The sequence below is a fragment of the Conger conger genome, chromosome 15 (assembly GCF_963514075.1).
Source record: "Conger conger chromosome 15, fConCon1.1, whole genome shotgun sequence".
Taxonomy (NCBI): Eukaryota; Metazoa; Chordata; class Actinopteri; order Anguilliformes; family Congridae; genus Conger; species Conger conger.
Genome location: NC_083774.1, coordinates 60,117 through 75,699, shown reverse-complemented (window position 1 = coordinate 75,699; position 15,583 = coordinate 60,117). Strand labels below are relative to the sequence as shown.

The 15,583-nt window shown below is 43.4% G+C and overlaps 1 protein-coding gene across 1 annotated transcript; it reads right to left on the bottom strand.

Annotated features, from left to right (window-relative positions):
• Positions 1 to 3,129: 3,129 nt before the first annotated feature.
• Positions 3,130 to 13,328, bottom strand: LOC133110959 (tripartite motif-containing protein 66-like). The gene is made up of 5 exons (XM_061221087.1): positions 13,086 to 13,328; positions 12,561 to 12,693; positions 12,393 to 12,467; positions 11,718 to 11,870; positions 3,130 to 4,276 (listed from the first exon to the last, which is right to left on the bottom strand). Exons 1-5 carry the CDS (start codon positions 13,274 to 13,276, stop codon positions 4,046 to 4,048), a joined length of 783 nt encoding a protein of 260 aa, XP_061077071.1. The 5' UTR covers positions 13,277 to 13,328; the 3' UTR covers positions 3,130 to 4,045.
• Positions 13,329 to 15,583: the final 2,255 nt, after the last annotated feature.

Below are 15,583 nucleotides of genomic sequence, written 5' to 3'. Positions count from 1 at the left end.
AATTCCTTGGTTGAAGTGCTCCATTTTCAGTTAGTTAAAGAACTCACAGGTGATTAGGTCAGGTGTTTTATTTTATTTTATGGAAAATTAAGACGGGTTCATTGTGGAAATATTGCCCACATTTAATAATTAAGAAATTAAATGTAACTTCCTTTGAACCCAATTACACATGGTTGGCTCGGTATGTTACACATGTTTGCAGTAAAGTTATTCTCTTAACAGGCAGAAAGACATACATGTATGGCTAATGATGTAGGCTAACCTCTGCACATGCAATGCTCTGTGGAGTTACCTGTGTTTTATTTATTACAAGGTAGGATGCAGACAAAGCGTAGACGGAAAGAGTAACAAGCTTCATTGGCATAAATACATCGCTGGCATGGTTTAGTCCACATGCGTTGGATAGTCACACAGTTTTGGTTCTACACTCGACCACATTGGATTTCAAATGGAACAATGAATATGAGGTTAAAGTACAGGGGCGCGTTTCCCCATACCGGTGTCTCTTACCGCTTTACGAAGACTATACCTTACTAAAGTTGTTTAGTTTTCAACGTGTGTTCCTCAAATTATCACTTAGGCGGTTGCTTAATGGATAGCTTCTACATGCAATGGTACTAGGCCCATCGACTCGCTCTAAGATTGATTATGCACTCCATGCAGCCACTGTTGACTGCATTATGAGAGAAAGTAGTGTTATTTATGAATAAAACACTTCAGGAATACTTTAAAATATTGCATTTATCACTACTGGTGGGAACATATTAATATAATGAAAAACTTACAAACTAAATTATCCAACTGTATATATAATTATCGCCAAATAAGATATGGCGCTGAATAAAAAAAACATTATTTTCTAGTTTTAGGACTACGGTGTCCAACAAAACAAAGAAATAACTATGGTTAAACATCGCTCCAGTCCACAGAGAGAGTGTGAAATCGTCAGTTTATGAATAGCATTTAAAAGGCAATTAGGCATGTTCAATAAAGTGCAACATGAATCCTTCGTAATGTAGTTTTATTATTTGCATAAAAACAGTCTCATTCTTGTGGTATTTTAGTAATATTATTTACCAATTACAACTGTATAATTACTAGTGTACATATTGCTTAACAGATTGAGATGTAACTAAGCGCAACACCTGATTTCAGAGGCTTGCGGTCGTAACAGTGGGGTAGCCACAGAGTGAGCTGACAACATCGCTAAGGTATAGCTTAGAGTGGTCCAGACCAACCTTACGAAAGTACGACGTACAGAAGGTATACCTAGCTAAGAACGTTTCGGGAAACACGCTGAAACATTAAGGAAGAGCTTAAGGTACAACTTACGACCGACGTAGCGTTAAGAAGGCTTCGGGAAACGCACCCAAACTGCCTGCTTTAATGTGAGCCTTACATCAATTTTAGGTTTTGTTCTAGAATTGTAGCTGTTTTTACAGCCAGTGATGCATTGTATAGAACTGGTGCTTCACAGCAGGAATGATCCTGGTTTGAATCAGTCAGGGCCTTTCTGTGCAGGAATGATCCCGGTTTGAATCAGTCAGGGCCTTTCTGTGCAGGAATGATCCCGGTTTGAATCAGTCAGGGCCTTTCTGTGCAGGAATGATCCTGGTTTGAATCAGTCAGGGCCTTTCTGTGCAGGAATGATCCTGGTTTGAATCAGTCAGGGCCTTTCTGTGTGGAGGACGCATGTTCTCCCCATGCCCGTAAGGCTTCCCTCTAGACTCCAAAGGCATGAAGATTTACATTACATTTTTGGCTTTTGGCAGACGCTCTTATCCAGTGTGACGTACAGTTGATTAGACTAAGCAGGAGACAATCCTCCCCTGGAGCAATGCAGGGTTAAGGGCCTTGCTCAAGGGCCCAACGGCTGTGCGGATCTTATCGTGGCAACATCGGGATTCGAACCACTGACCTTGTGTGTCCCAGTCATTTACCTTAACCACTACGCTACAGGCCGCCGAAGATGAGATTAATTAGAGACTCTTTGGTATGACTGTGAGTGAATGATATCTGGGCGCTACAATGGATTGGCAGCCTTTCCAGTGTGTACTCCTGCCTCTTGCCCACTGCGTTATATGACATTTACGGAATTAACCGTTTATGTGTGTAGGGACTACAACTTCCACATTCCCACAGGAAAATTCTGCGACGTCCACCACGAATGACGTCTAACTTGGTTCAGCCAATCCCGTAATGGCGGGAGCAATAAACAGTCCCGTATAAGAGCAAGACACGTTCTTGGGATCTCTTTTCTGTCTCTTCTGCCTCTTCTGCTTCTTCTCTTCGACACACCCTTTTTGGCCATTCGCTTCAGCTCATCTGCTCCGAGACTCGGACAGAGGCTGAATGCTGCACAGCGCACTACCAGGCCTACAGACACACCCAGTTACCTCGCGGTAACTTCGTGGCCTATAGCGAGTGGAAACTGGTGTACGCGGAACGCTACATCAGTTTACCCCTGCAAAGCTCACCAAAGAACAACAGCAACAAACTTTTCCACCCGGAAAAGGGACCAACGAACATCCTTCCAACAACCGAGCGGACCAGACGACAACGCGCGACTAAGACGCCCCAGCCTGCGCATCTCTCCAGGACACACATTCACAGCACCATCGCGGCTCCTACAAGCACAGCACGTCTTTTGGATCCAATGCGTATGGACTCAGTAAGAGAACAAACATTCAGACATAGCCAGTGTTTAGTTTAGTCTTAACTGTTTTTGTGAATCTGTGTTTCCATATTTGCCGTCTTATCATTGGAATGTATTTTGTTAGCTATATATGTACGTGAATTGATTCGCCGTCTTTTGCGCATATATAGAGTAAACTACGCAAGTAGTCTTCTCACAGCTAACAATAACTAACACACCCAGAACTCTAGCTTACCCAAGCTAGCTACTCCCACTTTTACCTTTCCTTTGTTCAAGCGACACGCGCGCCACACACACGCACACACACATACCCAACTAAATTTCCTTACTAACTTCCCGTTAGTTTATCTGTTCTGTGTTTTACGTTTGTTTAATAAATATATTTTATTAAACCCCTTGTGATATCTTCGGTTTGTAAAAAATTACAAACCAAAACATTTTGTCTTCAAAGAAAGCAGACAATAAAAAGTAAATAAACATCAACATGAAATCAATCTGTTTTATATATGCCAATAATTGTAAATGTAGAGGATAAATACAAGTAGCAATTATGAAGAGTTGTCAATCATTGCCATGTGAAATCTGTAATAGCAAACTTACAATAGTAGACTTATTGTCATACTAGATTGCATTATAACATATTTCAGTATTATCAGACAGCAACATGCCTGTGATACCAGTACTGCACAGATATACAGTACTGTGCAAAAGTAGTAGGCACCTGTATAACACTCTGTACAGATAATATTATTTCCAAAATAATTCAATGAAAGGTCCTAAATAAACATAATATACATTTTACATTATATTTGAGTAATTTGGCAGAATAGTTAAAAACTGAATCAAATCAATATTTTTTGTGACCACCCTTCGATGTTAAAACTGCATCACTTCTCTATGATAGCCAACGCTGTCCTGCAGTTCTATAAGACAATTAGCAGGGAGGTTGTTCCAAGCATGTTGGAGAATTTGCCACAGTTCTTTTGCAGACTTTGGTTGACTCCTTGCTTCTGTTATCAGACAGCCTTGATCAGGTTTTTATGTAAAAAGTAGTCAATTGCTTACAGTAATATGTTACTTTTTAAAATTAAATACAAAAATGTATCTGTAAATTTAAATCTTTTGGAAAATGAAAATTTGGAAATCTCAAATGTGTTATTTTATAGGAACACACACAAAAAAATAAACATATATATGTATATATGTATAATAAAGTCTAGGGTGCCTATGACTTCTGCACAGTACTGTATGTAAAACAAGTAATATGCTGTATACACAGGAAAGATTAATGTAATCAAGAATCAAAATACGGCAACTTTCATTTGTTGAATAAAAGCCCTATCCTGCTGGCTGAACCGGTAGATGCTCAGAGACCACTTGCTGCTCTGATTAAAAATGAAGCTGCTTCCAGTTCAGAGGTCGCCGCCTCTTCCTCTTCCTGTAACAGTGTTCCTGTAACAGTGTTCCTTCCGCACCTGCTCTGCGGAGCGTCCTGTAGTCCCTGACATCTGAGTTGCTGTCATTGGCAGGAGGCCAGGCCTGGCTGGGAAACACCTCCCTGAGTTTGGATTGGAAGAAGGCCTCTAGGCTCCGACCAGCCTGTGCCACTTCAGAGTCGGGCTGCAATGGAGAGAGAGGAAGGTAAGCCGCATACTTAGCTGACCTGCAGTAGGGATCATACCTCCCAACCCATTTTCTGATTTTTCCTGCCCTCTCCCAGAATCCTCCCCGGTTCACAATTCTCCCGGATTACTCCTAACTGTCTGTACCACATGTACAGTACTTTGCAAAAGTTTTAGGCAGGTGTGAAAAAATACTGTAAAGTAAGAATGCTTTCAAAAATAGAAATGTTAATTCATCATTCATTCATTTATTATCCTAACCCGCTTATCCTGAACAGGGTCGCAGGGGGGCTGGAGCCTATCCCAGCATACATTGGGAAAAAGGCAGGAATACACCCTGGACAGGTCACCAGTCCATCGCAGGGCACACACACCATTCACTCACACACTCATACCTACGGGAAATTTAGACTCTCCAATCAGCCTAACCTGCATGTCTTTGGACTGTGGGTGGAAACCAGAGTACCCGGAGTAAACCCACACAGACACAGGGAGAGCATGCAAACTCCGCATAGAGAGGCCCTGGCCGTCGGGGATTCGAACCCAGGACCTCCTTGTTGTGAGGCGGCAGTGCTACGCACTGCACCATCTGTGCCGCCCACAGAAGTGTTAGTTTGTTAATATTACCAATTAACAAAATGCAAAATGAGTGAACAGAAGAAAACTCTAAATCAAATCAATATTTGGTGTGACCACCCTTTGGCTTCAAACTAGCATCAATTCTTCTAGGTACACTTGCACAAAGTCAGGGATTTTGTAGGCAAACAGTCAGTTGTGTGATTAACCAATTATACCAAACAGGAGCTAATGATTCAATTAATATGTAGGTTGAAACACAATCATTAACTGAAACAGAAACAGCTGTGTAGGAGGGTTGAAACTGGGTGTGGAACAGCCAAACTGCGTCCAAGGTGAGGTTGCTGAAGACAGTTCAATGTCAAGGGTCATACACCATGGCAAGACTGAGCACAGCAACAAGACACAAGGTAGTTATACTGCATCAGCAACGTCTCTCCCAGGCAGAAATTTCAAGCCAGACAGGGGTTTCCAGATGTGCTGTCCAAGCTCTGTTGAAGAAGCACAGAGAAACTGGCAACATTGAGGACCGTAGACGCGGTGGTCGGCCAAGGAAACTTAGTGCAGCAGATGAAAGACACATCATGCTTACTTCCCTTCACAATCAGAAGATGTCCAGCAGTGCCCTCTGCCCAGAATTGGCAGAAACCAGTGGGACCCAGGTACACCCATCTACTGTGTGGAGAAGTCTGGTCAGAAGTGGTCTTCATGGAAGAATTGCAGCCAAAAAGCCATACCTCCGACGTGGAAGCAAGGCCAAGCAACTGAACTATGCATGAAAACACAGGAACTGGGGTGCAGAAAAATGGCAGCAGGTTCTCTGGACTGATGAGTCAAAATGTGAAATATTTGGCTGTAGCAGAAGGCTGTTTGTTCACTGAAGGGCTGGAGAGCGGTACAAGAATGAGTGTCAGCAGGCAACAGTGAAGCATGGTGGAGATTCCTTGCTGGTTTAGGGCTGCATTTCTGCAAATGGAGTTGGGGATTTGGTCAGAATGAATGGTATCCTCAATACTGAGAAGTACAGGCAGATACTTATCCATCATGCAGTACCACCAGGGAGGCATCTGATTGGCCCCAAATTTATTCTGCAGCAGGAAAACGACCCCAAACTTACAGCCAATGTCATTAAGAACTATATTAGTAAAGAAGTACAATGAGTGCTGGAAGTGATGGTATGGCCCCCACAGAGCCCTGATCTCAACATCATCGAGTTTGCCTGGGATTACATGAAGAGACAAAAGCATTTGAGGCTGCCTAGATCCACAGAAGAACTGTGGCTAGTTCTCCAAGATGTTTGGAACAACCTACCTGCCGAGTTCCTTCAAAAACTGTGTGCAAGTATACCTAGAACAGGGGTCGGCAACCCTGGTCCTGGAGAGCCGCAGGGTGTGCTGGCTTTTGTCTCCACCTTAAAATAAGCAACCGATTCAGACCCAAGAAACCAGGTGAAGTGAGTTGACTGTGTAATCAACGGCTTTCATTGATCAATTAATGCCAAGTAACAACGAAAGCCAGCACACCCTGCGGCTCTCCAGGACCAGGGTTGCCGACCCCTGACCTAGAAGAATTGATGCTGTTTTGAAGGCAAAGGGCGGTCACACCAAATATTGATTTGATTTAGACTTTTCTTCTGTTCATTCACTTCTTCTGTTCATGCATTTTGTTAATTGATAATAATAAACTATTAACATTTCTATTTTTGAAAGCATTCTTATTTTACAGCATTTTTTCACGCCTGCCTAAAACTTTTGCACAGTACTGTAGGCTGTAGGCCCCATGTTGTTTCCACCCAAATGACAATACAGCGACAGCAAATGTACTGTTTCCATTACAATACATGCATCGTTGTAGGCAGCCTCTTCAGCTAGCTAGTCACATACAGACACAAGCGACATAACGGTTAAGATAAACAGAGAAAGACTTATAGTGAGAGAAAAAAGAATATGCATTATAAAATGCTGCTTCACAGTATGTATTATGTATCTACACTCACCGAGCACTTAAGAAAATGTTTACTTTATTACACCTACTTATTCATGCAATTATCTAATCAGCCAATTGTGTGAAAGCAGTGCAATGCATAGAATTATGTAGATACGGAACAACCATTGTTGAAAAAAGGGCATGTGTAGAATCGGTGGCCCAAAGAGAAATAACGTAACATTCTGTGGACTGATGAGAGTAAAATTGTTCTTTTCGGGTCTAGTGGTCGTTGACAGTATGTCAGACTACCCCCGGGTACTGAATTCAAGCCACAGTACACTATGAAGACAGTGAAGCATGGTGGTGCAAAAATCATGGTATGGTGATGTTTTTAATACAACAGTGTTGGGTTTGTATACCAGGAATCATGGATCAGTTTGAATACATGAAAATACTTGGAAGAGATTATGTTGCCATTTTCCAAAGAGAAAATGCCCCTGAAATGGGTGTTTCAACAAGACAACGAGTAAGCAAGCAAAAAGGATTGAGGTTATGGAGTGGCCAACTCAATCCCCTGACCTCAACCCCATTGAAAACTTGTGGGGTGACATTAAAGTGCAGTTTCTGAAGCCAAACCCAAAAATTCACAGGAACTGTGGAATGTAGTTTGTTCATCCTGGGCTGAAATACCTGTTTCTAGGTGCCAGAAGTTGGTTGACTCGATGCAACACAGATGCGCAGCAGTTATCAAAAACAGTGGTTATGCAACTAAATACAGTGCTCAGTGTAAATGAGTACACCCCCTTTGAAAAGTAACACTTTAAACAATATCTCAATGAACACAAAAACAATTTCCAAGATGTTGACAAGACCAAGTTTCTTATAACATCTGTTTAACTTATAACATGAAAGTTGTCACGTTTCAGGTCTGTCTTGCCATGTTTTATGTTTATTCATGTTGTCTTAGTCACGTAGTGTCTTATCATGTATTATGTTAGTCTAGGTTCGTCATGTTGTTTAGTTTATTTCTTGTTACGATTTATTTTCTCGTCATGTCTAGTTATGTTTCGTTACGATTATATTACCTTGTTATGTTGAATGGTTATCGTCTTAGTTTCGTTTTGTATTATGTTTTGATTTATGTTTATTGTTACGTTAACTGGTCGTTGTTTATGCATACACTTTTACATGTCTTTCCGCAAACCTTGCGTTCCGCCTTTTCTCTCTCGCTCCTTCTGTCATTCACTCCCTAATTATTTCCATTTGTCTATTTACTAAAACGACTAACGCTAGATCAGGATTGGGTAGAAACTAACAAGACTAATCATGTGTTCATGTTACCTTACGTTTCTCGTGCATGTCATTTACTAATTTACTAATGCTAGGGCAGGATAGGTTTATTACTAACGATTACTAATCTCCTTGTTAAACTTGTCATCCATCGCACCTGTTTTCCATTTCCTTGCTACGCTCTAACTAATTGTCTACACCTGTCTACACCCGCATTTATAACCCAGTCGCGCAACTGTTCTTCGCGAAATTGTCTGCCTCTTGAACTTTTATGGTTTCGACTTCCGCATCGCCCTCGACTACGACTCTGCCTGCCTGCCGTCCGCCTGTACTTCAGCCCCGCTGACAGCTCTCCTGCTACCGGACCTCCCTGCACGTTTACCGACTACGAGTTTGCCTCTTCCCTCGGCACCGTGCTTTTTGTTTGTTTACTTTTTGTTTGGCTGGATCTACGTGTATGGACTTTGCTTGTGTTGACTACTCTCCTGGGATTCGTCCCGAATAAAGCCCTGAGGGGTCTTTATATTACTATTGTTTCGGAGTCGTGCATTTTGGGTCCAACCCCCACGCACCCGTCTCAAAAGTAAGGTTAATAATATAACTCAGATTCCACATTTTTCAGTTTTACTCAAATAAGGGCGATGCAAAAATGAGTACACCCCACAACATAAACTACTACATCTAGTACTTTGTATGGCCCCCATGATTTTTAATGACAGCACCAAGTCTTCTAGGCATGGAATGAACAAGTTGACAACATTTTGCTACATCAATCTTTTTCCATTCTTCAAGAATGACCTCTTTTAGAGACTCTTCAGAATTCCTCACAGGTGTTCAATTGGGTTCAGATCAGGAGACATACTTGGCCACTGAATCACTTTCACCCTGTTCTTCTTCAGAAATCCAACAATGGCCTTAGATGTGTGTTTAGGATCATTGTCATGTTGGAAAAGTGCATGACGACAAAGGGCATGGAGTGATGGTAGCATCTTCTCTTTCAGTATAGAGCAATACATCTGTGAATTCATGATGCCATGAATGAAATGCAGCTCCCTAACACCAGCAGCACTCATGCAACCCCACATAAGGACACTGCCACCACCATGTTTCACTGTAGGCACCATGCATTTTTCTTTGTATTCCTCACCTTTGTGACGCCATACAGTTTTGAAGCCATCAGTTCCAAAAACATTTATCTTGGTCTCATCACTCCAGAGTATAGAGTCCCAGTAGTCTTCATCTTTGTCAGCATGGGCCCTGGCAAACTCTAGGCGGGCTTTTTTGTGCCTGGGCTTTAGGAGAGGCTTCCTTCGTGGACGGCACCCACGCATGCCATTCCTCTGCAGTGTACGCCGTATTGTGTCACGAGAAATAGTCACCCCAGTTTGGCTTTCTACTTCCTTAGATAACTGCAGTGAATTTGCATGCCGATTTTTCTTCAACCCTTCGCATCAGAAGACGCTGCTGTCGAGGTGGTAACTTCCATGGACGGCCTGGACGTCTCTGTGAGATGGTTGCAGTTCCATCTTTTTTAAATTTTTGTATCACTTTTGCTATAGTATTCTGACTGATAAGCTTTGCTGATCTTCTTGTAGCCTTCACCTTTGCGGTGTAAAGAAATTATTTTCTTTCTCAGGTCTCTCGACATTTCTCTTCCATGTGGTGCCATTGCACAACATGAAATGGGAAGGGAAGTAACACCCTTTTATAGTCAACAGTCTGCTGGACACCTGTGTAATGAATAATTAGACTCACCTGTGGTTGATTATTGTTAAATTAGATATTTGTAGTCTAAAATTTAGCTTTGCTCCAGAGACTTTCAGTGGGGTGTATTCATTTTTGCATCACCCTAATTTGAGTAAAACTGAACATTTTGTTCTCTAAGTTATATTATTAACCTTACTTTCATGTTTTGAGTTAAACAGATGTTAAATAAAACTTAGCCTTGTCAACATTTTGGAAATTGTTTTTGTGTTCATTGAGATATTGTTTAAAATGTTACTTTTCCAAGGGGGTGTACTCATTTACGCTGAGCACTGTATTAGTTCAGTAATTTAAAGTGAAGTTAAATCTTGAAAAATGTCTTCAGTTTATACAGTTTGAAGAGTGTTTGAAGAGAAAAATGTCAACATTGTCATTTTTTTTTACAGATTCTTCCTGTAAAAGTATAATGGAGACTTCATAAAATTTGCTAATGCTTTGATTTGGAATCGAATATGTAATGTTTCCACTACATTTGAAATATTGAACTAAGAGCTATTAAAAAATATTTGCACTTTATTCACTTTTTTAACACACTGCTATTTATTTGAACACAACTGTAAGTGACTTTGACCGTGGAATGATTGTTTGTGACAGACAGGGTGGTTTGAGTATCTCAGAAACTGCTGATCTCCTGGGATTTTCATACACACTAGTCTGAGTTTGAAAAGAATGGTGGAAAAAAACAAAAATAAAATCTAGTGAGCAGCAGTTCTGCAGACAGAAATGCCTTGTTAATGAGAGACATTAGAGGAGAATGGTCAAACTGGTCAAAGCTGACAGGAAGATGACAGTAATGCAAATAACCACACATTGTGTATACAGAGACTCTCTGAATACACAACGCATCATAACTCTAAGTAAATAGGCTACAGCAGTAGTCTAAAAGTCTAAAAAAATAAGTGTAATAAATACCTAATAATGTGCTCACTGAGTGTATTTTCATAATGCAAAAGTAACCACAATGCAGGAAACAAAGTCTCTGAAGCGCTTAAAGAAAGATTTCAACTAGGCAAGTCAATAACAGGTACAGTGTGTTGGGCTGCATATGCATGACTGGGCCCAGACAGGACTACAGGGAGTCTGAACAGACAAACTGGATCCTTTGACCCATTAAAAATTATTATTATTATCAAATGGAACCCTGTTCCACAAAAGTAGGATTCAAGACTTTGCTGGATAACTGCACAAAGGAAATACTTCAGTCTAAATTCTAGATTTGGACAGGGGCCAAATTTTACTCTATACAGTTATTTGGATTACTCTGTAATCCTGCTTTGTAGAAGCACAAAAAAAGCTGTTTTAGTCTTCCATTGCTTACAATTGACAACAGCACATGGGAACACAAGCTATACCAATAGCATTGCAAATATGCCAAAATTCAAATGATACTAACTTTCATTGTACTTGGTGACCCAAACAATCAGTCACTGGTGAATTTAAACATTCTATACCTTAGAATTACAAGGTTCTAACTGACATTTTTTACAAAAATGAGTTGGTGCCATAAATAATTTGTTTTTTAGGGGGCAAATATATGTGTGAGGTTTTACACAAGAATACTGTTGAAAAGTATGAAAAAATGCTACATTTAAAAAGGTCGTATTTGCTTGGAGCCCATTCACTCTTTGAAGCTCAATATCTGAAAACCACTCAGAATGCAGATAGAACCTTGTAATTCTAAGGTCACAAAATTATAAAATGTCTCAACCAGGAGAAAATTCTGTAAATTAAATCATTTTTCATGAGAGCATCTATAATTAGATTTTATTATTTCTGTATTCATATTTGATGTATGTCTATTTAAATGCAAAAGCTTATCTTTTTGCCCTTATGGTGTTTCTGAGTAAAAAATGCTTAAACATGTAGCCTGCATGTGTACTTACGTAATTAAACGTTGCACAGTTCCTGAACATCAGACAGATGTCGGACACATAATGGTCCGGTGTGTAGTAGTGCAGAGGGCTTCTCTTGTTCAGCTTGCTTCGTATTGCAGAGAGATCCATCGGCCTTCTTATAATCTGATAGTAATGTCGGGCCTAGATTGGAAAAAGTGAGTGGTTTGAATGGCTGTCTTTTTATCTTTGATCATCCACTATCCTCTTTCTCTGTGTAATCACAATACCTGCATGACCACAATGTCTGCTGGGAAGATGGGTCAGTGGGGAATTGTGGGTAGGAGGCAGTGTGGGATTGTGGGTTGGAGGCAGTGGGGGATTGTGGGTAGGAGGCAGTGGGGGATTGTGGGTAGGAGGCAGTGTGAGATTGTGGGTAGGAGGCAGTGGGGGATTGTGGGTAGGCAGCAGTGGGGGATTGTGGGTAGGAGGCAGTGGGGAATTGTGGGTAGGCAGCAGTGGGGGATTGTGGATAGGAGGCAGTGGGGGATTGTGGGTTGGAGGCAGTGGGGGATTGTGGGTAGGATGCAGTGGGGGATTGTGGGTAGGAGGCAGTGTGAGATTGTGGGTAGGAGGCAGTGGGGGATTGTGGGTAGGCAGCAGTTGGGGGATTGTGGGTAGGAGGCAATGGGGGATTGTGGGTAGGAGGCAGTGTGAGACACTCACCTGCAGACTCACAGGTTCATGGAATGGAGCACTTAGGATGTTGCAGGAGACCAACAGTGTCAGCTTCTCACACCTCTACACAAGAACACAAAAACAGAGAAGTCACACACTCTGGTCCAGAATCCAGGCACATGGGAACCAGAGAAGGTCAGAACCCTGCCTTCTTACCCTCTGATCACTAGGAGATAGTCCGTAGGAGAGGCCCTTTGGTGCATTTTCTCCGCAGATACGAGTGTTCTCACAATCGTACTCCAGCTCTGGCTGCAGGACATCACGGCACAGCGAGCACAGCCAGTCACCCCTGAATAAGAACCAGAATGTACTAAAATAGTCAGAATATACCTCTCTCTCCACTCAGAATATATCTCTCTCTCCACTCAGAATATACCTCTCTCTCCACTCAGAATATACCTCTCTCTCCACTCAGAATATCTCTCTCTCTCCACTCAGAATATACCTCTCTCTCCACACAGGATATACCTCTCTCTCCACTCAGAATATACCTCTCTCTCTTCACTCAGAATATCCTCTCTCTCCACTCAGAATATACCTCTCTCTCCACTCAGAATATACCTCTCTCTCCACTCAGAATATACCTCTCGCGGCAGGGTTAGGCAGCAGGGGCGGGGTTAGACAGCAGGGGCGGGGTTAGGCAGCAGGGGCGGGTTTAGGCAGCGTAGGGACTGTGCTTACGCTGGGAAGCTGAGCAGGCCGGGGATGTGACAGGCCAGGTGGAAGACTCTGGGACAGCGGTCACAGCAGAGTAGGTCCCCCCCATTCAGGCACACGGCACAGAAGTCCTCGTTCTCCATCTGCACTGCCCCGTCACTTGCCCCCTCTCCCTGCAGCCAATCAGGTTCACTGCCGGAGCGGGTGATCTCCATACAGGCAAGCAGAGGACCCTGATTCAGCTCTGACTCTCGGCCCAGATCTGACTCTGACTCTCGGCCCAGATCCTGTTCTGACTCAAGGCCCAGATCCTGTTCTGACTCTAGGCCCAGATCCTGTTCTGACTCTAGGCCCAGATCTGGCTCTGACTCTCGGCCCAGATCCTGTTCTGACTCTAGGCCCAGATCTGGCTCTGACTCTCGGCCCAGATCCTGTTCTGACTCTAGGCCCAGATCTGGCTGTGATTCTGGCTGCTGTTTGTTCCCCTGCCCCCCTGCCTCTGGATATGATTCTGGCTCAGATTCTAGGAGCCTGGATTCTGGTTGCTGCCCTGAATCCAATTGTGAATCTGTTTCAGGCTGTGATTTCAAATGCAGGTCAGGTTCTGACTCCAGGTTGGACTCTGATTCCAAATTAGGTTCAGATTCCAGATCAGGCTTGGATTCTAGACCAGGCTTGGATGCAGATTGTGGTGTGAGATCTGAATGAGGTTCAGGTTCAGTAGAGGGGTCTTGGCTGTGATTCTGTGTGACTCCTGAGGGATTGTGGGATGGGCTGAGAGGACTCTTTGCTCTTGGGGGAAGTTGACCAAAACTTGCAGTTTGATCCTGACTGGGTCCCCCCTTCAAACAGAGAGGAGACAGTGAATTAATACACAGCAGATCACATACACACAGACAGCAGGTCACACACACACAGTGCAGGTCATAGACAGATACACACAGCAGGTCATACACACACATAGACAGCAGGTCAAGCACACACACAGAGCAGGTCATTCACACAGCTGGTCATAGACATACACAGATACAGCAGGTCATACACACACACACACACACACACACACAGCAGGTCATACACACACACACAGAGCAGGTCAGACACACACACACACAGCAGGTCATACACACACACAGAGCAGGTCATACACACACACACACAGTGCAGGTCATACACACACACACACACACAGAGCAGGTCATGCACATGCATACACACACAGAGCAGGGCAGACCCACACACACAGTGCAGGTCATACACACACACACACACACAGAGCAGGGCAGACCCACACACACAGTGCAGGTCATACACACACACACACACACACAGAGCAGGGCAGACCCACACACACAGTGCAGGTCATACACACACACAGAGCAGGTCATACACACACACACACACACACACACACACACAGCAGGGCAGACCTACACACACAGTGCAGGTCATACACACACACAGAGAGCAGGTCATGCACACACACACACACACACACGCACACACACACACAGTGCAGGTCATACACACACACACAGAGCAGGTCATACACACACACAGAGCAGGTCATACACACACACACAGAGCAGGTCATACACACACACACAGTGCAGGTCATACACACACACAGAGCAGGTCATACACACACACACAGAGCAGGTCATGCACACACACACAGTGCAGGTCATACACACACACAGAGCAGGTCATACACATGCACACACACACACACACACACACAGAGCAGGTCATACACACACACACACACACACACAGAGCAGGTCATACACACACACACACACACACAGAGCAGGTCATGCACACACACACACACACACACACAGAGCAGGTCATACACACACACACAGAGCAGGTCATGCACACACACACACACACGCACACACACACACACAGTGCAGGTTATACACACACACACAGAGCAGGTCATACGCATGCACACACACACACACACACACACACAGAGCAGGTCATACACACACACACACACACACACAGTGCAGGTCATACACACACACACACACACAGTGCAGGTCATACACACACACACAGAGCAGGTCATACACACACACACAGAGCAGGTCATACACATGCACACACACACACACGCACACACACACACACAGTGCAGGTCATACACACACACAGAGCAGGTCATACACATGCACACACACACACACACACACACAGAGCAGGTCATACACACACACACACACACACACAGAGCAGGTCATACACACACACACACACACACACACACACACACAGAGCAGGTCATACACACACACACACAGTGCAGTTCTTGGTGTGACCAATAAAGCTGCTGTCAGGTTTTAATGCAGTGTTGCTGAAATCAGACCTGCAGTACTCTGCGGAGTGATACAAATGGAAGGGAAATGGGGATTGCAGAAATAATCATTGTTTTTCTTTGGCGTGTCTGGTCTGTGCATGATCTTGCTGGCTTTGGGGAAACGGTGCCCTCTGGTGGCAGCTCAGGGTCTGGG

Excerpts from the sequence above, each read along its gene's own strand:
- LOC133110959 (XM_061221087.1), bottom strand. The coding sequence starts at position 13,276 with ATGGAGATCACCCGCTCCGGCAGTGAACCTGATTGGCTGCAGGGAGAG. Across the intron at positions 12,468-12,560 it reads TATCTCCTAGTGATCAGAGG|AGGTGTGAGAAGCTGACACT; the intron begins GTAAGAAGGCAG and ends GTTCTTGTGTAG. Across the intron at positions 11,871-12,392 it reads ATGAACCTGTGAGTCTGCAG|GCCCGACATTACTATCAGAT; the intron begins GTGAGTGTCTCA and ends TTTCCAATCTAG.